Genomic DNA, 27,456 nt, shown 5'->3' on the forward strand with positions numbered 1-27,456 from the left:
GAGGGAGATATAAAGGAACACATTATGTTCCAAGCCTTATAGTTAATTCCCTACTCTTCTGGATTCAGTCTCTTGATGAATAATGGCACAAGAAATGGGAACCTGGGGACCTCCCTGGTGGTCCAGTGGCTAAGATTCTAAGCTCTCAATGCAGGGGGCGCAGGTTCAATCCCTCCTAGATCCCACATGCTGTCACTAAGACCCGGTGCAGCCAAAATAAATTTATATATATATATATATATATATATATTAAAAAAAAAAGAAATGGGAACCTGTATACTGCTACACCAAGATAGCCCCTGATTTACACATGAGCAGCACCGTGGTGAATACCCTTAGAACCTTCAGATTGTCCCAAGAACCATACTGAATATGAAGTTGAGCACATGGCAGGTTCTGAAGCCTTCAGCTCCTGTGGAGAGTAAGTTCTGCTCTCTCATCCTTGGCATTTTCTTGCTCTGGAATAGTCCAGTCAGGTGAGACAATCCACCTGCCTTTCAAGACTTTATATGTATATTCCCTTTTTATCATTCCTTTGCAATGAAGGAGAATTGGTTGATATCACATCTTAGAGCCCTCTGGCTAAATGAGGACCCCCAGAATGATTCTGGAGTTGACTACTGCCCAAGACTATAGGTGAAGGAGATGACTAAGGAGAATATATCATAGTCTCTGAATGGAATCTGCAAAACTTAAGAACTGTCGTGACTTACCTTTACTAAGGGCTTTCCTGGTGACTCAGATGGTAAAGAATCTGACCCCAGTGTGGGAGACCCAGGTTTGATCACTGGGTCGGGAAGATCCCTTGGAGAAGGGAATGGCAACCCACTCCAGTATTCTTGCCTGGAAAATTCCATGAACAGAGGAGCCTGGCAGGCTACCGTCCATGGGATTGGAAAAAGTCGGACACGACTGAGCAGCTAACACTTTCACTTCGCTTTCACTTGACTTTCACTAAAAGATACCGGCAAGCATTTCCAGACATTCAGGTAACTGCAGTTTATGGCATGTAAAAAGAAATTCTAGAAATTAAAATATCAGTGATGTTGTTCTGCTAGTTGGTATGTTATGAAGCATAATTAAGAATATTGTATTTCCTAATAGTTATTCAAAAAGGCTATATAAGACCGTTATTGAACATAATAATAATTATCAACCAGAATTTCATCATTGCCGTAATAGTAATTTATCGCTTTGGGCAGACCACAAGCACCTGTCTAGGTTTCTCAGTGCCTCTGAGGTAACAGCTTTAAACAGTTTGAATATCACCCTGTATTTAAATATATATGGAAAAATATGAATTGATGCATAATCAAAGCTATCACAACCATATTCGCCTTTCTCTTTGGCACTTCATAGATGGATTTTACTGAACTTAATTACATTGAAGAAGCAAAAGTCACCCAACCTTTTTCTTTCTAGTGCTCTTTCATATGCCAAAGTGGTAATGTAGGCATACATGGGAATAGTAGATTAATAGCATTTTGCTTTTGGGCGGGATTACGTTCTATCAATAAGTAATCCTATAATGAATGATTAACAGATGAATAATGAATAATTAAAAGAGAGACAGTTTAAAAATTTATCTTTACAGTTGTCAAATCAAACAATAAATTGGAGGGTTATGGCTTTTTGTGCTTGGAGAGCTTTTCAGAACTAGACATCTTTGGGACATTCATCGTAAAAACCTTTACTCTGTTTTAATGGTATGGACAACAATGATCAATTTCTCTCTCTTATATGAACTGTTTTAACATGAATTCTCCTTTATTAATATATGTATATGGCCCTGTTACAACTATGTAAATATTTTTATTAATGTTATCTGTATTTTATGTGTTCCTGACTATATAAGTTTCTTAGACCCATTTGAACCCCTATTACTTCCCACCATGTGTAAACCAGCAAAGATATTAATAGGAATAGTGATGGAAGTGATAATAATGTGCTCCTTAGTGTTTTAAGGAAAAAGTAATGAATACATTCCTAAGTTAAAGAACTTTAAAAGTTTAGAAGTGATTTAGAGGATAGTGTATAATTTAATGTAAAAGAATATCTAAAATAAATGAAGTAAATGGTGTTTGGACCTTAACTGTTGTGTTTTAAAATGATCTTTTTTGAACCAGAAAGAAAAATGAAACCAATCTAAAACTCATGTTTCTGGTAATCAGCCCATGTCTATACATTATAGTTTTTTTTAAACAGGACTCAGTTCAGTTGCTCACTCGTGTCTGACTCTTGCGACCCCATGAATCACAGCACGCCAGGCCTCCCTGTCCATCACCAACTCCCTGAGTTCACCCAAACTCCTTCATGTCCATCAAGTCAGCGATGCCATCCTGCCATCTCATCTTCTGTCGTCCTCTTCTCCTCCTGCCCCCAGTCCCTCCCAGGATCAGGGTCTTTTCCAGTGAGTCAACTCTTCGCATGAGGTGGCCAAAGTATGGTCCTTCCAATGAACACCCAGGACTGATCTCCTTTAGTATGGACTGGTTGGATCTCCTTGCAGTCCAAGGGACTCTCACGAGTCTTCTCCAACACCACAGTTCAAAAGCATCAGTTCTTTGGTGCTCAGCTTTCTTCACAGTCCAACTCTCACATCCATACAGGACTGACTATATGCAAATGAAAATGGATATTTAATTTGGGTAACTTACTAAACATTACTATATGACACGTGATAAAATTTGGGTACATTTATTCTTTGGCAGTATGTCATATAAACTAATTACATAAACCCTTATATAAATCTGTTAAATGAATTTCAGTCTAGGTTTCAAGTGGTTAAGTAATTTACATTCAGCTTTAGAATTTACTTTCCTGCTTTTTTTGGGTGGCCGGAAGACAGAAGTGCTTTTGAACAAATGGATTGTCCTTTAGCATAGCCTAGTGGCTGAGTGACAGTATTAAATCTGAGTACTGCTCTCCTCATTTTTATTAAATCATGTTTTCCTAATTAAAATGTTATTTTTTAAGCCACAAGAAAGACAAAATAAAGTGGAACTAATAAAGCAATGGTTATTATGACAAATCTACAACTGAAAAGGAAAAAGAAGAAACTTAAATTGTCACAAATAGGTAGAAGCATTATGACTAGAATCTACCAAATGTCTGCTTGATGCTGATTTTTTTTACCATAAAAATAAAAAAGAAAACTTTATAAGTATATAACTGTAGAATAATTATTTCACAGTTAAAATTGATAAGATAAACTGTCAGCCAAATCACTGCCATATAGATCTCATCATCCTTTGTGTGTAGTCATGCTTGACAGTTTGAACATTTATTAAATGAATAGACATTTTGAAATAGTTTGAGATTGTCATATATAAAACTCCTTAATTTGCATCGTAAAGGTATAAAAGGCCCTGTGCCCATTGCTTGCTTCAGGGTCAAGACAGCAGATAAGCAGGAAGAACAGGATAAGCCCAAAGCTGGCTGTGTTGCTGTTTTCCTGTGCTTCCCTGTATAGAGGACCAGCCAGGTTTTCAGGGGCTGCGGTGTGGTGCTTAGGGAACCTTGCAGTTGTAATCTTAATGTTCAAGTGTGGCATTTGCTCCTAAAGTGAAATGACTGTACTCTAATAAAATTTCATTATTTTTTTATTTAAGGTTTATGATTTTCGAGTAATTTAGGGGACAGTTGAAGACCAAAAGGAGGAAAATCTTATCTTTGTCAAAGTGGCATTTACTTGTAGGGTACCTTATAAAAAAGACAAGTCTGTTTTGTTTTTTTTCTCCCAGGGAAAATTGATTCCTCATTTTAAATTGACCTTTTAGCATGACTTTTCTATATGCTTCTATATGCCCTTGTCTAAAATTTTGACATCTGACCTTCATTCATCTGAATATATATATATGCACACACACACACATATATATGTCTATTTGCATTCCCAGTTCCCAATTTACTACCTCATTCTGGCTTACCCTATTTTCATTGAAGTGTTACTCCTTATAGCCTTGCCAAAACTTGTGACAAAGCATTTGCTAGATTCTTAAAAAATGATTGATTCTTTTTCTAAATATGATTTATGTAAGAGAAGTCTGTCTGTAGTACATTGATTTAGTAATTGTAGAATGATAAGAGTAAGTCAGAAAGCCAACTTTATTTTGCCAACTGCCTTAAAATTCATGTCATTTTATATATACTAATAAAAATCATTGAGCTATGGTTTCATTTTAAATAACTAGTGATTAGTTATAACGTTAGAAATTTTTTCAAACATAGCTTTAATAATTATTAAACTACATGTATAATTGTTATACTCCTTTGCAAACTTCTCTGATTGCTCCTGTGACAAATTAGTCTGTAACTTTAACCTTAAACTGTGTATTTCTATTCAACACAATATTTTTCTGTAGGAGGGTAACATCTTAACATACATTATTTTTTTCTACTGTTCATGCACCAAATAACTTTTTTTTTCTTTTAGACATGCTTGTTTCACATCTGGGCATCTTAACAATGGTATTTTAGGTCAAATAACTAAGGGTAGAAGATTAACTCTCTTTTTCATTATTTCAGAAACCACAGATCATATACATTGGTTATCTTAATTAATTTGGGACACTTTTCAAAAAGGTATAGTGAAAACTATTTAGGAATACTATAAAATTTTATAAACAGCATATATAATTATCATGGAGTGGTTTCCTCTTAACTGAAGCCTTGCTATAAAATTTTTGTACTATATACTTGAGACTGTGGTATGTTTTATTATTTGGATATATCCAGAAGTTTGGAAATATTAACACTGAATTAATAAAACAAAAATCTTGGTCTTGTTAAAGGTCTGAGCATGGTGGAAGGTCAAGAAAAATTTGGACATTTAAAGATAACTATTTTTGGTTCATTTCTCTGATACATGTAGCTGAACTGTGGCATAGATGGAGGATGGTGCGATAATAGTTATGTAGAATGAAACTAGTTTAAGAGCCAAGACACCTGTAATTTGGTCTCAGTTCTGTCACTGACTTTGGGTAAGTCATCTTTTTTGGCCTGGATTTCGTCAATTACTGAAGGAGAGTGGGCGAGAAAATGTGAAGGCTCCTTAGACCCTTGGAAAATTGTAACTCAGTCAATCATTTCCTCCCCCATGTTTATTACCTTTATAAGAGTATGAATATCTTTTAGTGTCTTTATTTCATGTATCAGAACTTCTGAAAAAAATGTTTTAAACTTTCTTTGACAGTAGATTGCTGCTGCTGCTGCTGCTGCTAAGTCGCTTCAGTCGTGTCCGACTCTATGTGACCCCATAGACGGCAGCCCACGGGGCTCCCCCGTCCCTGGGATTCTCCAGGCAAGAACACTGGAGTGGGTTGCCATTGCCTTATCTAATGCAGGAAAGTGAAAAGTGAAAGTGAAGTCGCTGAGTCTTGTCTGACTCTTAGCGGCCCCATGGACTGCTGCCCACCAGGCTCCTCCATCCTTGAGACTTTTCCAGGCAAGAGTACTGGAGTGGGGTGCCATCGCCTTCTCCAGTGACAGTAGATTAGAAGAGCACAAAAGTGAAATTCACTCAGTCCTGTCCAACTCTTTGCGACCCCACAGACTATACAGTCCATGGAATTCTCCAGGCCAGAATCCTGAGTAGAAGAGCATAGCAGTCAGAAAATTTGAATATCCGCTGTTTCCAGCTTTGTGGAATTGAGAGCCTTATCCTTTCTGCCAGTTAGACTGATCTTTATATTCATCTTTAACTGCTCCTTCTTCACTCATTGTAGTTAAGCTCCTTCTTCCTTGTAGTGTTTCCCACTGATAAATCCATTCCTTCTGCCAACCCCAGTGTAATCTCTGCCCTAACAGCAGCAACAAACATAGAAACCTGTTCAATGACTTTTGGACTGATTTTCTTGTTTTACCTGTTTTCCAACACATGCAGGAGTTAGGAATACAATTTAATGTCTCTACTAAAAATCTTCTAGTGCCTCCCCATTGCCTGTGGAATTAGATTCACACTTTTAGCCTAGCATTCAAATTCTCCAAAAACCTGGCCCCATCTCATCTTTCCAACTTCTTTTCCTCTCTGTACCCAACACCCCCAACAACTTCAACCAAATCAGTCAATTTATGTACCCTGAACACGCTTTTACTAAGGCAATCCTATTTTGTCCACTTTTTCACTTGACAGAACCTACTAGTCTGATTCTGCATTACACATTTTCCCACGCTAGTACAGGCATCCCAAGAAAGATAGCTTCTTAATCTAACTTGCCCTTGAGCAGAAACTCGGGTAGTCCCCATCACTTCATCTCCATGACTGTGGTTTTGAGGGAATTTCTGAATCCTTTACACCACGAAATTATAAGCCCAGCTCAGCTCCAGCCCTCTGTCTGCTTCATCGGGACCCCTCCCACAAAGTTGAAAGTGAAAGTTCCTCAGCCATGTCCGACTCTTTGTGACCCCATGGATTATACAGTCCATGAAATTCTCCAGGCCAGAATCCTGAGGTGGGTAGCCGTTCTCTTCTCCAGGGGATCTTCCCAACCCAGGGATCAAACCCAGGACTCCCGCATTGCAGGTGGATTCTTTACCGGTTGAGCCACCAGGGAAGCCCTCCCACCAGGTTATATCACAGAATCTGAAGTGGGGAGTGCGGCAGAAGCCCTTGTCTACCCTGCTACTGCTAAGTCACTTCAGTCGTGTCCGACTCTGTGCGACCCCATAGACGGCAGCCCACCAGGCTTCCCCATCCCTGGGATTCTCCAGGCAAGAACACTGGAGTGGGTTGCCATTTCCTTCTCCAATGCATGAAAGTGAAAAGTAAAAGTGAAGTCGCTCAGTCGTGTCTGACCCTCAGCGACCCCATGGACTGCAGCCTTCCAGGCTTCTCCGTCCATGGTATTTTCCAGGCAAGAGTACTGGAGTGGGGTGCCGTTGCCTTCTCCATTGTCTACCCTAGTGTGTTCCTTAAGTACAAGGTGTTCCTCTAGCCTGCCCTCCTCTCCATTTTCCTTTCAACATAGTTTCCAGGCCCCAGAAGGGTGAGCACCCCTCTTCTGTCTGCCTAGGACCGACCGACCTTACGACCTTATGTAAAACTCTTTAAGTTGGCCATACCTCCTGAGCTTTGCTACATTGAAGGAGGAGATATTTATTTACAAAATTCATTGTCTATGTGGTGGGTTGACTACATAAGTGGACCCAACAAATGGGCTCCCTAAATTCACACCCTTTGCCCTGTATCTACGTTGTCCCCTCCAGCTTTGGGCTTGGTCCTGTGACTCACTTTGGCCCTTGAGACAGTAGCAAACTTGGCATAAGCAGAGGCTTAAAAAAGCATTTGTGCATTTTCACTTTCTCTCTTCCTCTCTTCATCATGAGGACACATGTGGGCTAGACCACTAGAGGAACAGAACTGAATCAACCCAGTTGTTCTAAGGTCTCAGACATATGAGTGAACCAAGACCAACTAGCCAGCTTGTAAAAACACATGGGTGGGTCATGCTGAGCCCAGATCAGATCAGTAGAATTGCTCAGTTAACTATGTGTTCATGAGAAATAATAAATGATTTTTGTTTTAAGTTGCTAAGTTTGAGTGTGGTATATTGCACAGCAAAGGCTAACTGATACTATGCACTGTTGTCTTGCTATAAAATCCTATTCACTTTTTTTCCTCTCTTCTGATATATATTAGATACACAAATTTGGATTAGTCTTAATTCTTGGCCTGTCCCATATACCACATTAATTAGTATATGTAGCATGCAAGCTCAGTTGTGTCTCACTCTTTGCAGCCCCGTGGACTGGAGCCCGCCAGACTCCTCTGGCCATGGGATTTCCCAGGCAAGAGTACTAGAGTGGGTTGCCATTTCGTTCTTCAGGAGATCTTCCCAACCCAGGGATCGAACCCCTATCTCCTGTGTCTCCTGCATTAGCAGGTGGATTCTTTACCCCTGTGCCACCTGAGAAGCCCTTATATTTAATTATATGTATGCTATTTCCTGAATATGCTGATCTATACACATAATTTATCCATTTTATCCAAATAGACCTTTGTGTGATTTCCAGATTTGTCCGATTTAAGACAGTGCTTATTATATCTCCTGTTGCACATATGTAGTTTCTCTTGAATGTGTGCCTAAGAGTGAAATTGCTGAATTGATGAGAATACACAGGTTATCTTTACAAGACAATACTACAAGCTTTACCAGTAGTTGTACCAGCATATATCTTCTCCAGCTATATGTGAGCTCCTTTTCTTTTTTCTGGCTTTTTTACTTACAGTTACATTTTTGTCTTAAATCTATAGCTTTTTTGTTGTCTCCTGAGGCAGGGATCCTTAGAACAATTGGTTCATCATGTTGCCCACAGGATTTAAATGCTGATAACTGGTTGATTTTATGTACTTTCAAATGAAGATCGAATGCAAAATTCCTTCATATTCCTCATCTTTTCACTTCAGTCTCCCAAATTTGTGTTCCAGGTACACTGAACATTCTCTGTTACAGAATAATAGTCATCCACAATTTTGTTTGTCCCTCCAGCTGAAATTAACTCCTTGTAGAATGGAGTTTATTATTTACCATTGCTTAACCAGCCAGTGAATACATGCTTGGTTTCATCAAATCAGTCATTCAGTACAGATTTATTGATTACCATGTGCCAAACTTTTTGAATGAAAGAATGAATAAAAGGGTTAAATTTGCTATAAAATTATTGATGCTTAAAAAGAGATATTAACCAGCACTGAAAGATACATTAGATATAGTAGAAGTAATTACTTCTCCCACTGAAATAGAGTAGCTATTAAACTAATTGCATAGGCTAGAAAATAAAACTGTAAAATGGAAAACTACTGAAGCTGGTAAAATACAGTCATATATACAGAATGTAATGGACTACCAGGTATCAATTGCTTCTTCCATGACTTTACAACCTAATTAAAAGTATATCGTAAATAAGTGGTTCGCAGAATCCCTTTAACTGGTGGTTTGCAACTGCTTCCAAAACCCTTATATCATAATTCAAAACAGTTTTAAAAATAAGCTCTTTTATTACTCTTTTTCGAAGGTATTGCCCAAATTGGGCAAGTGTAGTTTTCATTGGTCAGTCCTGTCAGTGAAAGCATGGGGATATAATGATTACTTGAGAACAGTGTGTTGACTGAACAATATTGTCTGTGTAGGCACTAATTGTGAGGACTGTGTGTTTATGAGTATTTAGTAAACTAAACAAACATGGCATTTTTAAGAAGAATGAGAATGGCTCAACCCCTCTTATGAAATGTGAAACTCTATAACAGGAAAATTGATCAAATCAGAGTGATCAAATTTCTAGACTGATGCAGCCTGTGATGACCAAGGCAAAACAAAATCACTGAAATGAATAAGGATTGGAAATGAGTAAAACTGCTATTTTAAAAAATCGGAAAGTCATGTTACAGTTGCAAATACTAGGGCAGAGAACGTGGATAGCTTATCAGGCCCCACCTTGCCTCTTTTTGCATTGGACGCAAATATACCTTTTTATTCAAAGGAAAACATGCTTGCTTGTGTTTAGTCTTTTGCCTTGACCTTAAGCAAGACACTCAGACGGTAAAGCGTCTACCCACAATGCGGGAGACCCTGGTTCGATCCCTGGGTCGGGAAGATCCCCTGGAGAAGGAAATGGCAACCCACTCCAGTACTCTTGCCTAGAAAATTCCATGGATGGAGGAGCCTGGTGGGCTACAGTCCATGGTGTCGCAAAGAGTTGGACACGACTGAGCGACTTCACTTCACTAAGCAAGACACCATTATAGACATTTGACGGGACATTTAACAACACTTGTCCTTAGTTACAGACAGCCGTATGTTATTCACTTAGAGGTGTAACCGTTACATTTACTAAGCATATCTGAGAGAGTGACAGTGTGAGGTGTGTTTATAGTGAAATGTATGAATAATTGATGAAACATTTTGAGGCAGAATGGAAGCTTCTAAAGGACCATGTAATGCCGTAGCAGTACTGCTTTGTTGGAGTGGCTGGAGTATGCAGTCTGGCTCTCGCCCCATCACAGTGTACTCTTGCTGTAAATTTGTTAACCTCCTTGTGCCTCAGTTCTCCACTTGTAAAGTGGAATAGCAATCGCCTATTTCACAGGGTTGCTGCAAGGGTTACATGAGTTAATATCGGTAAAGTGCCAGGCACACAACTGACATTCAGTACATTTTAGCTGTTATCATAAACAGTTAATTCACACTCATTTGCAGTTAAATGCCATGGTTTTTTTCTTACTGAATGAAAGGTTCTTTAAATTTTATAGTGCTTTACCATTTTCAAAAGTTTCACACACATGTGAATACCGTGTTTTAATTTTATGTAACTAGTATTACATAATATAAAATTTTAATTTATGTAACTTTTCCTATTACTGTAATAGTACATATTTAACTTTGAATTAGAAGAGAATCAAGGACATAAAAGTTACCTCATAAAACCACTTTTTAAAAAATCTTAGGTATAAACAAACTATACTTCAATAACTTTTTTTTAAAACAGTAAAGGAACTGGGTAGAGAAAAAAATCTTAGGTATTTAAAAGTTAAAAATAAAAGTGTTTATTCTCTGAACCCACCAGCCATATCAATAATTTTGTGCATGTATCTTTGTTATATTACAATTTACAGTCATTTTCCATGTCTCTTATTCCACCACTAATATTTTCTGCCAGCATCAATCACTCTGTGTATTTAATGTTCTGATTGTTAGAGTCATATCATGAATAAATGGGTTAAAAATTATTTCTTAATTACAAGTATCCCTATACTTGGATTCCGACAAAATCAATTGGTTGTAATAAGTTATGTAAAATGAAAAATTGAACTTTGTAAGACAGAGCACAAATTGCATTAATGATTGATGGGTAATGAGTGAAATGAAAAATTATTAGGCAAGGAGGAGAAAGTGTTTACCCTGCTACCAAATATTCAGTGAATGGATTATAGCTGAGATCTTGCCTTTAATGTTTCTTATGGTAATTGTCAGGAAGAGGTATGAAGGATCATGGGACCTTAATAATATGCCTTGCCATTTTAATTGCCAAGAGAAGCAAGATAATCTTAATTGCCAGGAGATGCATTACTAATTAAAGTGTCATTCTACATTCATTCTGAAATAATTACTTTGAGTATTTATAAGAGCTGAGATATAAATTTAGTTCCAAATTCAAGAGCATACCCACAGCAGACTTTGTTAGAGTGATCTGTGGTTAGGAAAGGTTAACAATCATAAAATTTGAAATGTTTCTTTAATTTGCCACAAGTTCATTTTTTATTGGATTGATTATTGAACTTTAACACAGTTTCTAATATTTTAAAGCTTAGCATGTTTTAGAAATTAGTATAATGCTAAGTTGAGCTCCTAAATTGCTTTCAGATTTCTTGATGTTTGTTTGTTTCGGCATTTATCGCCTTTTGGGGAAAATCTTCAGTAAATAGTGATGTCAGTATTATATAAATTACATGATCTGTTAATACTCCATTCAGTTCAATTCAGTCGCTCAGTCGTGTCTGACTCTTTGCGACCCCATGGACTGCAGCACGCCAGGCCTCCCTGTTCCATCACCAACTCCCGGAGTTCACTCAAAATCATTTCCATTGAGTCAGTGATGTCATCCAACCATCTCATCCTCTGTCATCCCCTTCTCCTCCTGCCTTCAATCTTTCCCAGCATCAGGGTCTTTTCCAATGAGTCAGTTCTTTGCATCAGGTGGCCAAAGTATCAACTTATAAATGTCATGTTCAGTGGACTCTTAAAATTCTAGATTACATCTAAAAATTTTGTGGTTAAAATAAAATCACCTAAAAGAACATGTACTTGAGAAGAGTTTAAACAATTATTTATCTCTCTAGAATTTGAGGTGCAGAAATTTGCATTCTTATATTCCTCATTTCATTGCACACCATCAGCAGCTGTTTTACTTTCTAGCCCTTTTTTTCCTGGTGTCTTCTTCTATGCCTACCTGCATAGGTATCCATTCTATATTGGATAGTGTACCTTTGATGTTAGGTAATTTTATAAAATACATTTAGTGTGTGTATGTGTTTTAAATTTATATATTTTGTGCTAAAGATATTCAACTTCTTATGTTTTCATTAAACATTAAGTATTTTAAGACCTAGACACATGATTGTGTTTATGTTCTCCTAGCTCACTGCTTCTTGATATTATGTACATTCCACACTATTTATCACATTTTACTTCTGCAGTTCTCTTATGATGACCGCCCAACACTGTCTCCAGTCCATCTCCATACACAGTACCCCACTGATTGTCCTTGTTCATGTCCGCTAGTAGGCCTATGTCAGAATTTCTCCACCATATATAATGAAGAATCAGACATACACATACTTAATTTCGTTAAGTATTCCAGGATTGCTTTCTAGATTATTTGCCTCTGTTTACAATTCTACTTGCCCTTATGCTTATCCAGTAAACTTACCTTTCAGACTTTTGCTTTTTCTGATTAATGGGTAGGGGTGTTTCATTTGATTAATAAGTCTGAGTACCGTTTCCCACACATTTTTGCTAGTTAGGCTCCTGCTTTTGTGATTCATAAGTTCATCTCCTTTGCCAAATTGAATTTCTAACTTGCTTTCAGATTTCTGGAGTATTCACGTGTTTTCTTTATTTTTGTTTCAGCATTTATCACAATTTGGGTACCACTGTGGCTTTTGAGCACTTAAAAAATGCAACCAGTGGAACTGAAGAACAAACATTTTTATTCCATATAATTTTTATCAATTTAAGTAGCCACATTTATCTTCTGGAGATAACTTGTAGATAATCTTCTGGTGGTTTTTACTATTCCACATATCATCTCCATCTCTTTTATACCTGCTGAATAACCTTGTTGAACAGAAGTGCCTGATATTTAAATCCATCCATTTTCTTCCTATATTTGTGCTTTGTGTGTGTACATGTGTGTTAGTCGCTGAGTCATGTCCAGATCTTTGTGACCCCATGGACTGTAGCCCACCAGGCTCCTCTGTCCATGAAATTCTCCAGGCAAGAATACTAGAGTGGGTTGCCATGCCCTCTTCCAGGGGATCTTCCCAACTCAGGGATCAAACCTGGGTCTCTGGCATGGCAGATAGATTCTTTACCATCTGAGCCACCGGGGAAGTCCGTATCTGTGCTTTAGAGTCATTTAAAAGGTATCCTTTACCCCTAAATCATAGAAATAATCTCCTTTATTTTCTTCTTTTAAACTTACAGTTTTTTTTTTTTTCTATAGGTGATTATGTCATCTGCAAATAATGGCAGTTTTTCCTCTTAGTTTGCTATCTTTGCTCTCTCCTTTTCTTGTCTTATATAATGGCCTTAGGCCTTGAATGCTGTTATTTAATGACAGGCTTGCCTTTTCTCAGTGTTAGAAGAACTAAATCTGTATTAACATTCTCCAGAGAAAAAGAACCAGTAGGAGATTTGTCATAAGAAGTTGGCTCATGTGATTATGGAAACTAGAAATTCCAAAGTCTGCAGAATCACTGTCCCAAAGGCTAGAAATTGCTGTATAACCAGAAAGAGCCAGTGTCCCAGTCTGAAAGTGCTCCAGTTTGAAGGCTGTCAGACAGAATTCTCTCTTACTCAGAGGAGGGTTAGCCTTTTGTTCTAACCAGGTCTTCAACTAACTAGATGAAGCCCACCCACATTAGGGAAGGCAGTCTAGTCAGTGGGCTGATTTAAATGTTACTCTTATCCAAAAATATCCTCACAGAAACACCTAAAATAATGTTTGACCAAATATCTAGGCACCCCATGGCCCAAAGTGTGAAACATGAAACAAAACATGAAATGATTAAGCCAAACAGAAGTGTGGCATGATTAAGCATAAGGTCATGAAGAGTGAAATAGTCAGGATTAGTGGAATCAAGGTAGCATGCCCTACAGAAAGAAATTCAGAATCGTTTTTTTGTGATGCTGAGCTCTCAGAGTTCATCTACAGGCCTGATTTGGCTCTGCTGCTGCTGCTAAGTCACTTCAGTCGTGTCCAACTCTGTGCGACCCCAGAGACGACAGCCCACCAGGCTCCCCCGTCCCTGGGATTCTCCAGGCAAGAACACTGGAGTGGGTTGCCATTTCCTTCTCCACTGATTTGGCTCATCAGGCCACAATTGTTGAGTCTTGGTTACAGAAATGATCCCTCACCATTCTTAACTGTTGAGGCTTTGCTGGTTGCCGCATACTCAGAAATAGCATTTGTTTATTTTCTTAATGAGTTAGGGACCTTACACAGTCACATATTTTGAAACTGATTTTAAGAGAATGAAGGGAATTAAAAATTAATGCACTTTCCTTTTTTAAAACCTCCTCCATATAGTCTTTTAAAACAATGAAGTCTCCATTGAAGTACACTGCTATTATTCTGCCATCTAATCAGATATCTTTTTCTTTGTCTCCTCTGATTATCTGACATAAAAGTTTTAGAGGTATATAGCCTTGCTAGTTCTTGAATAACCAATTTGCAAATTCTCAATATTAGGGGTCTTGATTTAGGACATAATTCAGCATCAGCCTGGTATTTATACATCCTTGCAGGATTGTGTCAGTCTATGAGCTTGGCATGGTGAATATCTTAATAAGTAAATTTTAAGCCTATGTCTTTGTTGTAAATTATATTAAAAAAGCAAATCGTTTAGCCAAGTGAATCTATTTGGCCCCTCTGTGTGGTTACTTTGCTAAAATAAGTTTAGATAGCATGTTGAGAGGGCTTGTTGAAATAGGCTTTACATATTAACAGCTTTGAATATTCTTAGTTCAAGAAATTTACCTTAGTACAAAAGCAAATTGTTTTGATTGTTGAAAATGTAATATGAGGAAACAAAATTGCTCATGTTAAAGTGCTCTAGAGTTTAGATAAAAATCAAAAGCATCCTTTTTAAAGAACTCAGGTACGATAAAGAGAATTTAGATCACCAAATATTCACACTCCTAAATCAGTGGCAAATTAGATAACACACAGGGCTGGAGATGTGAATATTATATAATGAAGATAATAAAGGAGTTGAATGTGATGTGCCTTGGGTGCATGTTAGTAGCTAATTCCAGTATGAATGGTCGGCAATCATTTGCTGGTTGAGATGCATGTGTTCAGCTAAATGGAAGTCTTGGGTGTTCTCTCATACACCCCATTATTTGTAATTGAACACCTGATTTCTATCATGCAACAAATTAACATCTGCACTGAATCTGTCTTTTATGCATATGGATACACTGATTAGAATTTTGCAGATAGTCAGATACTTGAAAACAAAAAGACAACGTTGTGAAACACTTCCAGCCATAATTTTTGATTACATATTGAGAATCGTTTAATTATCTTACTCCATTTAATTAGCCCTTCTACTTAGGTCAATTGCTTTTTTTATTAACATGACATGTTAGCAATTTGTTAATTGGCATGAAATAACATGAGACTTTAGGTGTGTTTCGTATGAGAAATACATGTATTTAAGGAAGCCAGGGGAAATGCAAAGAGGTAAATGTGTGCGTTAGCCCCCTTGGAGCATGTGCCAATGTCAGCATCATGCCACCAAACCTGTATTCATCCTTCTTTGGATTTCTATCCTTCTATTTTTAGGCAGAATGAATTTACATGAGCAGTTTATAAAAATATGAGACTGTGGATATACATTTGAAATAGAAGGTGCTTTTCTGAAATCAAGAGAATGATGAAAAGTGAAGAGACAGAGTTACACACGTATATAAATACATGCTAATAACTGAGAGGGAGATAGGCAGAAAGATACATGCATGTAAGAAAATTATTAAGATTTCGTATCAATCCTTTAAGCCAGCACACCCCAGCCTTTTTGGCACCAGGGACCGGTTTTCATGGAAGACAGTTATTCCTCAGGCCAGGGTCAGGGGAGTGGTTTCAGGATGATACAAGCACATTCCAGTTACTGTGCGTTTTATTATTATTGCATCAGCTCCACCTCAGATTATCAGTCATTAGATTCCGGAGGATGGGGACCCCTGCTTTAAGCCACAAGTAACTTTAACCTATCAGCAGTATCCTTTTCATGGCATTGACTAAGGCCTCTTTATTTATTGGTTTCATATATGCCCACTGAAGTAAAAAAAAATACAATCCTGTTGATTTTTAAATGAATTATAGTGCTACAAATTTCTATTGAGTGTCTGTAAAGATACTATCAATTATAGGCTGTATTTTCTTCCAAAGAATTTCTCCAGGATGTGCTATTCATAGCCATGTTGGGGGGGCAGGTTGGTTAGCCAGAGCCCCTTTAACCACCTAGCATTATATTCAATCATTTAAATACATGTATTTTCTTTTTAAACCTTAAGTGAATGCTTATTGCCTTCCGTCACAAGTTCGAGGAGCTATATGATGATGAGAATGGACAGCAGAGAATAATGCTGGTATTTCTGTTATTTCTCTACTTTCTACTTGATTCTAAATAGGTTTTTGTGGTTACTTCCTGCCAGCATAGAATTTAAGAACTAAGAGATTTGGGGATTACTTGACCAATATTAGCATTTTATAAATGAAACACTGAAAGCATGAGTGGTAAGCCTTTTTAAAGTGCATGTGGGTATTCATTCCATTAACCCATACTGAGTATATCCTAGGAAAAGCATTAGGTTGGGCCTTCTGGAAAATATAAAGATAAATTCAGGTAATGCCCTCCCTGGTGACTTGGACAATAAAGAATCTGCCTGCAATGCAGGAGACCTGGATTTGATCCGTGGGTTGGGAAGATGCTCTGGATGAGGGCATGGCAACCTATTCCAGTATTCTTGCCTGTGGATTGAGGAGCCTGGTGGGCTACAGTCCATGGGGTGTAAAGAGAGTCAGACATGACTGAGCAACTTAACACACACAGCACAATTCCTTCCCAGTGAAGAATTGTTTTCCTTTCCTATTAGTAACATTTTTATCCACTTGGGGGCACTGTGATCCAATTTAAGAGGAAAAGGGGAAAATGTTATTTTGTTAGGTTTATTTCAGTTAGAAAACGTGTTCCTAGTGCTACTGTAAGGAAACCGTAACTCATTATATACTTTTAGGTAAAGAACCTTTTTAAATCTACAACTGGAGGTGGCTGCAGTTTTTGTTCAAGTTTCAGAATAGGTGTGGATTAACCGGTGGTTAATGCGTGTTGTCTGTATGAGAACCGTCAGCCTCACCTGAGAACTTGTAGAAACAGATTTTCAGGCCAACTGCGCTAAGTCAGAAACTTGGAGCATGGGGCCCAGCCATGTGTGTTGTCACAAGCTCTCTATGCTGATTTTGTTGCTTGCTAATAACATTCAAGAAGCATTGAATTAAAGTAAGTGATTTTTTGTATACTTTAAAATTTTCTGTTAAAAATTGTTATGTTGAAAATTAACTTATCAGATATGTTTGAAATGTTGTGCAAATGTGTTTCTTAGGCAAGTATTCTCTCCTATAACAATAAATAATTCTAAAGAATTAAATTTATTTTTTATTCGTGATTATACAGCTGGATCCATATGAATCAGGACAGTTAGTAGATTAGCCACTTTCATCCGCCCCAAAAAAAGAAACCGATTTTAATCAATCATTTTATATTATGTAGATAAATAGGGCAATTAATGGGATTTCTCAAATTTAACTCCCAGGTCATTTGACATGACCTAGATTTTAACATAAAACTGCTAATAGTATTTCTTTACATCTTTATAGCATCTTTGTCTTTATTATAAGAGCTATTATATCTCTTGGGTTTGGTTGGGTCATTTGATCCTCAACCGTTTCAGGCAATCAAGAAGCCAGTCATTAGCTCCGTTAATAGTTAGAAAGAACTGAGGCTCGAGACCAGTTTCAGAATTCTTATCTAAGTGTTATATTAGTGTAGGGACACTATTCTAGTTCTGTTTGTAAAAGCTAATTTTGTTCTTCTGTCTCGGAGAGTTAGTGAAAACTGCCTGGAGAGAACACCTCTGCCCTTAAAAGAACAACTCCAACCCTCCAGTGGTTTAGGAAGGAAGGAGAACCTTCTGGAGATACGGTGACTGGACTATGAGGTCAGAACCAAGTTTTCCCCTCCTGAAGGGATTCCGTTACATCTTCCCTCCATGCTGCGCTAGACCTCAGACATGCCCTGCCTGCATCTCATTCTCTTTCTCTTCTATAATAGGCTTTTCTTCCTAATTTCTCTTTGGTCAGCTGTAATCACAGAAAATACAAGAAAGTACCCGTAAAGCTTGCTATGATTCTGTGGATTCTGACCTGTTTATCTGCTGTCCTGGGATACCAGGGGATCTCTCCAGAAAGCTGGTTTGAGTTAGATGGCGTCTCATCATGGTCTCTGGCTCATCTGCCCTTAGTCTTTTCTCCAAATCAAAGTAATATATGTAAAATACAAAGCCTGCCTTTCATACGCAGTTCAGCAACTCGGACAGAATGGACTTCATCCCGTGTACAAGGACTGGCCTTGAGATTACTCTTTGGGGCTCAAAACCACCTTCTCCATGAAAGGTTAAACCTTGAGTGAAGAGAAGCGTTTCATGTATATAGAAGCAGGGGCCTGCTCTCTCACAATTCACTACAACTGTGAAGTGAATCTTGTAACAAAGTCAGAAAGTATATTCAGTGAGTGTTGCTAATTGAAACTTAAAGGTGGTGCTTAATATATAGTTTCTATAGTACTGAAAGAATCAGAAGTTGGTTATAAACTGTGTGTTCCCTGTAGTTCGTAGCAATAACTCTACCTACCTAATAGGATCATTAATGAGTATTAAAGTAATATATGTAAAATGCAAAGCATGGTGACTGGAATTCAGTAAATCCCCTAAAATAAAATATAACCTGCTATAAACAAAGCAATCATGAAATGCAGTGGGAGTAGTTACTTGATTCAAAGGATCTCAGTGGAGGATGTGGGCTACGACAGGATATGTTCTGATGTACTATTATAATCTGTTATCTTACTTACTTTTTTCTGGTTTTGGTTTTGACTTTTTTTAATTTCAGGTTGATTGAAAAGGTTAACCTGAATGCTAGCAAAATTAACTTATTTAAACATTTTAAAATTTCAGACTTTATTAAATCGCCTTAATGTTTACTCCTTGGAAGGAAAGTTATGACCAACCTATATAGCATATTCAAAAGCAGAGACATTACTTTGCCAACAAAGGTCCATCTAATCAAGGCTATGGTTTTCCCTGTGGTCATGTATGGATGTGAGAGTTGGACTGTGAAGAAAGCTGAGCGCTGAGAAATTGATGCTTTTGAACTGTGGTGTTGGAGAAGACTCTTGAGAGTCCCTTGGACTGCAGGGAGATCCAAGCAGTTCATTCTGAAGGAGGTCAGCCCTGGAATTTCTTTGGAAGGAATGATGCTGAAGCTGAAACTCCAGTACTTTGGCCACCTCATGTGAAGAGTTGACTCATTGGAAAAGGCTCTGATGCTGGGAGGGATTGCGGGCAGGAGGAGAAGGGGACAACAGAGGATGAGATGGCTGGATGGCATCACTGACTCGATGGATGTGAGTCTGAGTGAACTCTGGGAGTTGGTGATGGACAGGGAGGCCTGGCGTGCTGTGATTCATGGGGTCGCAAAGAGTCAGACACAACTGAGCGACTGATCTGATCTGAATGTTTACTAGAATTCTGTATTTCTCTTTAGAGTTTCATAAATACATTTAAATTTTATTTGATGATCAAGAATCATGTATTTACCATGGTCATCTATCTGAGACTCTCTGAGTTATAGGAACTCCCATGGTAGTTCATGTTCACTTTTCATTGTATTTTCTACCTTTTGTTAATGTTTATGGTGAACATATCTTCTGTCCTAAAATGCACAAAAATATTAAATTAGTTATTCCTAAGGAGTACCGCGGAGAAGGCAATGGCACCCCACTCCAGTACTCTTGCCTGGAAAATCCCATGGATGGAGGAGCCTGGTAGGCTGCAGACCATGGAGTTGCGAAGAGTCGGACATGACTGAGTGACTTCACTTTCAATTTTCCCTTTCATGCATTGGAGAAGGAAATGGCAACCCACTCCAGTGTTCTTGCCTGGAGAATCCCAGGGACAGGGGAGCCTGGTGGGCTGCCATCTATGGGGTCGCACAGAGTCCAACACGACTGAAGCGACTTAGCAGCAGCAGCAGCAGCAGCAAGGAGTACCAACTCCAGCATATGTCTTCAGTCTGTGCAGTGAGGGGCTATTTTTTGTCTGTTTCCTCTAATTAGAGAGAGGGAGAGAAAAGGGCTTCTCAGAAATCAAGAATTATTTGGATTCTAATCTTTTATAGTTACAGAGTAATTTACGTTAGCATCCCACTAAAACGCAGATATATATATGCCTGTAACTGAATCATATCCCACATCCAGAGATGTAATTATGAAACAGACCTTCAAACAAGATTCTCATTTCTTTTACTAGGAAAAAAAAAATAGCCTGCCTTCTTAATTGAAAATGAACAGCTCTTAAATTCTTCTGCTTTAGGTGGTGCCATCATACAGAGAATAGAGGAAAAAGCTATTTAGAGATCATGGTCTTCTGTGTAGGGATTTTTTTTTACACTCCATTTCATTATGATTGTGGTTATGTATTAAGAAAAAACCCAGAGATACCTTTAGAATGGTTTCAATTCTTTAAAATAATTTTGACATTCTACAAATTCATTTGTCAATTCTAGTCTTTATTCCGTAGCTGTATGGCTCAATGGGAGAGAACTTCTGCTTATATTCATTTAAAATTAGATGTTTGTATACTTTGTAAATAAATAGTAAAAGGGTTATATAATCTCTTTTCTCCATCTGTGTTTCTCTCTCCCACATCTACTTTTGCCTGTGGACGAATAGCTGTCAAAATAAGATGGGAATATCGAATTACTTGAACTAATGTATGTTTGTGTTATTGTGCGGGGGAAAAGTACTGATTTCCTGTACTGACACGTGCAAGAAAGAAAAGGACCAGATTTTGTCCCAGTGTTGCATTTTAGAGGCAAGTACTTCACAAAGCACCTTTGGAAACGGTGTTCAAGTTGTCATTTGACAAAAATAGTAATATAGTTCTCCAGTAGATGGCGCAAGCATCCCTCCAGAAAAGAACTATTTTTATCTGTTGAATAGAAAACTTGATAATAAAGGTAGTGTTATTTAAGTAATATTAAGTAATCTTCAAGACATTTTTTAATTGTAAGAAAATTTTATAAAGTGAAGTGGTAGTTCATTTTGGACATATCAAACTTGTCAAGACATTTTATCAAATTAACATAGAAAAACTGTAATGTTTAACACTATATGAATATCAAAGATGTCACTAAGGTCAGTTTGAACCAAAAATAGCTGAGACTTTCTTTTTTTTAATTTACTTATTTTAATTGGAGGCTAATTACTTTACAATATTGTATTGGTTTTGCCATACAACAACATGAATCCGCCACGGATGTATACATGTTCCCCTGAGACTTTCAATTCTGAATATGTTTTGTAAATGTCAGAGGTGTGTTTTGTTTTTTTTTCTCCTACTGACTATCTCGATTTCATTTCTCTTTGTATCCTGCATTCACAGGCAAAAACATTGCCTATGAATAAGCAAGGAAAGAAATAAATGGAATTATTAGGCTTTAAGTTAAAGGAGAAGGAAAACCATTTTACAAGAGTAGCCCAATGAATCCCAACCTGATTGTACATGGCCCTCTTATTACTGTTGCCTTTCTTTTGTTATTCATGCTCCTCCAAATAGATGCAAGTGTGGAACTGAACATCAAAGTGTACTTTTTCACAGTAGTCCAGGGTTTTTTAGTAGGTGGATAAGTGGCAATTTCTTAATAACCTAAGGAATTAAGTAGCTGGGAAACATAATACATGTACTCTATAGAAATATTGCTTTTATCTCACAAATAAGAGCTAGGCGTTTTGTCATAACTTGTGTGATATCATAGTTATCCTTCACTGTAGGAAAATGTATACTTAAATTTTTGTGCCACTCTATAAGTTTTTTTCTTAAAGTGGGAAAAACTGAAAAATTCATAGCCACTTTCCCAAAGCTTTCCAAAGAGTCCTTTAAAAAGTTAAATTGAAATATTTTCCAGTTTATACTACTCCTATAATAAGATGATGCCTTGATTTCCACTGTGCTTTGTAATTTCAAAAGCCCCTTTGCATACATCATTTAACTAAGTATTTGTAATGACACCACCTGTTTTCATCAGGGCAAATATTGCATTTCTGTTTTACAGGTGAAAAAATTGTGAAGGGCACACCAGACGTGTAACAGTTAAAAGTTAAGGAGACTTAAGAGACTCATTCATTTTCCCAGTCACACCGTCTTTCTCTGGTGTCCTTCTGTCTCATTATTTTAATTCTTTCATCTCTATTTTATAAAAGCTCTTATTCTGTACCCATATTATTTCCTTCCCAGCAAGGAATATCCATAACAGTAAAACTCCTGGCTTCTCTCTACCCCCCTTTTTTTTGATATATCTAATTAACTAGTTTGAGAGCAGAGCCTGGGCGTGCATAGGTCAGCTCTTTCCATTTGGATCTGTCAGGGGCAGGATCTCCACGTGGACACGTTAGGCCTGACCAGCACTGCCTGTGACAGAGTGGGGAAAGTATGTCTGATATAATACCGAACCTCATAAGGGAGCCCACTCTTACAGAAATAAGCCAGGTTCTTCAGTATTTATCAGTGAGAAGTGCTCTTTTAGCCTTTTCTTAACAGCTGTTTTTGTCTGTAGCCAGTTTGTTCAAAACTCAGGCAGAGGAAAGAGCTACTGAATTACTGAGCCTTCTCAAGACCCCACCCATGTTTATGTATCAGAAAGTTAAAATCTGTGTATATTAGTGGTAGTTAGAAATCTGGTGATATTTTGAGATCTTTGGACGGAATATATTTTATTGAGTTTGACTAAAAGGTTCCTGTGATACTGTGGCCTAGAAGCCGTTTTCAGCCGGAAGCCCTAGGAGTCCCTTTCAGGAATGATGGGCTTTTTGGACAAGCTGGGACTCTTGCACCTTTGTGCCTGCTTCTCCAGCAGCCACTCCACTTTCCTTTATGTCTGAGCTCCTATGTTAAGTTAAATATCAGGATGAAATCCTGCTGCTAAAATGCTGAGTACTCTTGATTAAATAAATATAAAACCACCCACTTCCTGGAAGATCCAAAGTCTACCTAAGACTTTTTCTTTTACCTCAGTATATACTATATAAATTTTTGCTGGAGATTTACTTTCTTTATTAGGTTCTTATCATCATTCCTAATGGCAAGACTAAAAGTAGCTGTTTAGTCATTTCAAAACCGTTAATGAAATATCTGCGGTATAAAGTCGTGGGGCTATGACAGGGTGGTGAGTGGTAACGGATGTGGTCCTTACCCTCACGGAGCTTCCCGTGTTATACTGGAAATAGACTTTCGTCCACGGTGCCGTATGCTCTGGCAGAGCCGTGGAAGGAATGTCTCCATCTCACCTAATCTATGTAAGAAGGCATCTGACCTCATTAGGGACATCAGGGAGAGCTTCTCCGAGAAAGTGATAGTTGAACTCTGAGGAATGAGAAGAAATTGGAAACCTGAGAGGCAAGAATGAAATGAATTTAAATTGCTGGAAATGGGTGACATTGTAAGATGTGTGGGACTGATGGGGTAAGTCAGCCAATGCACAGACAAGCAGAGCAGCAGTGACAAGTCAGAGTATTGGTGCAAAGGAGTAGGTGGTGTCCCCAGAAAAGCCAAGAAGAGTATGAGAGGATCTCAGCACAGGAGTGTTCCAGATGTGAGCGATCATGGAAATGTCTGCACCCACCTAATCAGACCAGAAGTCAAGAGCAGAGTATCAGAGAAAGATGAGCTAGAACAAGAGCAAAGCTGGATCCTCAGCTTAGAGTATTGGGTGACATCAGCCACGACCATGTAAGCTTCAGGGAACAGGGCAGGGACAGGATGCTGAGGCCAAAATACAAGGTTGAGCTGTCAGGACAGCGAAGGGATCTCACTGCTCAGTCCAAGTCTTGACCCAGAACTCACCTTGATGGCAGGTGAGACTGGTCACAAAACACAGAAGTGAAGCTCAAAGTGATACAGTTTAGGTAGAACAAGGCTGTGGGGGTATGTGAGTGTCAGGAGGCATTCAAATACCTTTGCAAATAGCTGACGTGAAGAAAAGTTACTTTAAAAATGGATATACACAGTATGTCTTCTAAATTTTTAGAGCCCTCCAAAAATGTCCTCATTAACTAAGACCGGAGAATAATGTTATAGAAGCAGAGACCTTTCAGGAATCAAATAGAACATGGTGATTATGACCCAAATTTTACAGAAAACTTTTTGTTTCCAAATACAAATGTTTATAGATTCTAAGACAATATTAGAAATGAAGAGGATATTTGTAATCATGATGAGGATATTGGACTTCCCTGGTGGCTCAGATAGTAAAGTGTCTGCCTGCAATACGGGAGACCCGGGTTCGATCCCTGGGTCAGGAAGATCCCCTGGAGAAGGAAATGGCAACCCACTCCAGTACTCTTGCCTGGAAAATTCCATGGACTGAGGAGCCTTGTAGGCTACAGTCCATGGGGTCGCAAAGAGTTGGACACAATTGAGCACTGATTAGGATATTAGTTAATTCCAAACAGAGTGCAAAAACTGAGTTATAAGATTGTAGTGTTTAAAGACACTTGTCATCTAGTCTAATTTCCCAAAGTGTGCACTGGAGAACATGACTCCTCCATGGTCTTCTATGAGAGTAATTTTGGAGACACTAGTTACACTGTTCTCCCTAGCCTGTCCCCACTCTTCAGCATCCCATCTCCCAAGTCTGTAACAGCCTTTTACTAGTCCTCACACACAGAGAAGTTAGCTTTGCTTAACTCAGTATTTCTCACATTTATTTGCTCGCCAAATCCATTCTTGTCTCCATGTACTACGTTCTATCCAGATGTCCCAAGACACACCCAGAGGAAAATACTGAATCCCATATTATCTTCTCAGTGATTTTCTTTTCAGAGTGTGTATGGTTTATAAAAATTGTCATTTTTATGTTTGTATCTCATTGAATTTATGCTGAATATGAAGTAGGTAGAACAGATATATCCACTTACAAGAGAGGATACTGAGAGCTACAGTATCCATGTTAACTCAGGATTATCCATATTGCATATAATGTTTAAAAGTGTTAAAGCGTTTTGCATTGCTTTAGGAGTATTTTGCCCCCAACGGAAAAGTATTTCCCCTAGTAAATAAGATGTAGTATGATACATGCATAAAAGCCTTTGCTAAAACTTTTTGTTTCATTATTACCAAACCATTTACATTTTCAGGGAGAGGAAAGTTGAATGAATTGTGTCACAAAAGTATCTAAGAGTACATAAGTAATTTATTTCATTTTCATCATTAAGTGCACCAGAAGTTTTTTGCTAAGTGGTGCAGAGTATCGTTCCCTTTGGAATGTGTTATAGCGTGACTCCTAGAGAGTCACATCCTCACAGCCTGTATCCCTCCTCCAAGGAGATGGAGGCATAGGCTTGACTCTAAGCAAGTTTGCCTGATAGGAATAGATTACTCAGTACATTCTTGTAACATTCGTTTTCCTCTTACTCTCTTCTGAGACATTTTATAATCAGCTTGGTAAGTTCACTAGTTTTCTTCAGCTTTTAACAAGGCAGTCAAGTTTCCACACATGCAGAAAAGCATTGTAATTTGAAATACATTTAAATGGAGGAAAAGCATGAAACTATGCCTACAAAATATGCCCTCTATAGTAGAGTATATTAGAATAAGAGCCTAACATATTTGTATAACTTTTTAAATATCAGAATTGGTGAGATAACCATTAAAGCGTATGTATTGGGGCACTTTTTCTGCTAATTGAGATGTAAAAGAGTATTGATGGTCAGTTATCAAAAAAACAGGAAACACTGTCTCTATAAGAAAAGATTTCTCTGCACAGCTAGAATGATTTAGCTTGTACTTAGCTATTTAAAACTACTTTTTGTAGAACTGCTTGGGTAAATTTCCCCAGATCATTTTTGTTTCTAGGTGACAGTGCATTATCATTTATTTTAGAGCACCTCCTTTCAGAGTGGTCACTTGTAGATCTTGATGTCTTGTCTAAGGGCGGGATATGATTTAAGGTCTTCTCATCTTGGAAGTTTGCCTATATTCATTTTCCAGTTTGTACAGTGTTGGTGTAGATGGTAAAGAATCCTCCTGAGATGCAGGATACCCAGGTTCGATCCCTGAGTTGGGAAGATCCCTGGAGAAGGGAATGGCTACCCACTCCAGTATTCTTGCCTGGAGAATTCCATGGACAGAGGAGCCTGGTTGTCCTACAGTCCATGGAGTTGCAAAGAGTCAGACACAAATGAGCCAGTTTTTAAAGGATAGCTTTTATATCTTAGACTGTTAGACTTAATCTGATAATGCTGATATGAGCTCAGATTTAACTGAAATTAACAGGAGATGAGACTCCTCATCTCCTCAGGGAGAAAGAGAGGAAGTTTTTATGTTACTGATTCTACAAAACGTGATACAGAAAATGAACTACATTTTACTCCTCGGCTATTACAAGTTTCCTGTTTACATAGCACACACATTTTAACTTCTTACTTAACAATAGGAGGTTTTTTTTTTTTTATCATTTATCATTTCTTTCAAAATGTTCTATGGTTTTGTTTGGTGATGATCCTTCCCTGGCCTCCTCACCTCTTTTTCTCCTTCCCAGAATTCAAGAAGTTTTATAAAAGCCAACTGGCAAGTATATACTTCTAGGTGTCTTAATGCCCAGGTCACGCTGTTGCTTTGAATCAGTTTCTTTTTCTCATGCTTAGCTGAAAACAAAACCAAAAAAAAAAAAAAAAAGACTTAATCTTGTGGGGTTAAATAAAGGAAAGAATGTAGTGAAAGAAGGAAGATTCCTTTTATTCTGGAGCAGAGTGGGAGCGGCAAGCAAAGACCGTGTGGGGAATGACTGAAAGTGCCTGAGGGCATTTGGTCCCTATTGGTTTTCACATCAGATGCAGTGGTGCCCATGGATAGCCTGTATTGTTGTCAGTTAAATGGGATCATGAGTGTCTGAAAGGTGTTTGAGAATGAACCGAAAATCATTTTCACAAGTGGATGATTACTTCTGCCACATGTTAACCGAACTCTATCAGAATGGCCCAGATTTTTGAGCCTGCATTAATTGCTCTTTCAACCTTGACTGAGGTTTCTCTTTAAGAAAGGCCTTTCCAGGACTAAACTACTCTATATATTGATTTTTTTTTCTTTCTCTATTTTTCCTTGAAAAATGAAGGCTCATAGAAGAATAGGCTTTATCATTCCACATGTAGATTGATTGTTCCATTTCTTTGAATAAAAAGCTAGACTCATAAGTGATCTGCCCAAAGTAACAGTCTTTTTTTTCTTAAGTGCAAATAATTCCCAGATTCTGTATACAATTATGTTTTTCAAATATTCATTAGTTATGATTTTTCATCGTAAAGTAAAATCATGAACTCCCACAGCATGGACTCAGTGCAAA

The 27,456-nt window shown here is 37.9% G+C and overlaps 1 protein-coding gene across 32 annotated transcripts in view; it reads left to right on the forward strand.

Annotated features, from left to right (window-relative positions):
• Positions 1–27,456, forward strand: part of CADPS2 (calcium dependent secretion activator 2) — a 583,251-nt gene that overhangs the window by 335,101 nt on the left and 220,694 nt on the right. Inside the window, exon 1 of one of the 32 annotated variants that reach the window (XM_086395870.1) lies at positions 17,709–18,002. The exons of the other annotated variants lie outside the window; for them this stretch is intronic. Within the exon in view, the coding sequence (XP_086251996.1) occupies positions 17,998–18,002 (5 nt within the window). The 5' untranslated portion in view covers positions 17,709–17,997. Of the gene's footprint in view, positions 1–17,708; positions 18,003–27,456 lie in introns of those variants that run through there. 32 annotated transcript variants of the gene reach the window in all.

This window comes from Bos grunniens, chromosome 4, assembly GCF_055505025.1.
Source record: "Bos grunniens cultivar Pamir isolate PY7600 chromosome 4, Bosgru_T2T1.0, whole genome shotgun sequence".
Lineage (NCBI taxonomy): Eukaryota > Metazoa > Chordata > Mammalia > Artiodactyla > Bovidae > Bos > Bos grunniens.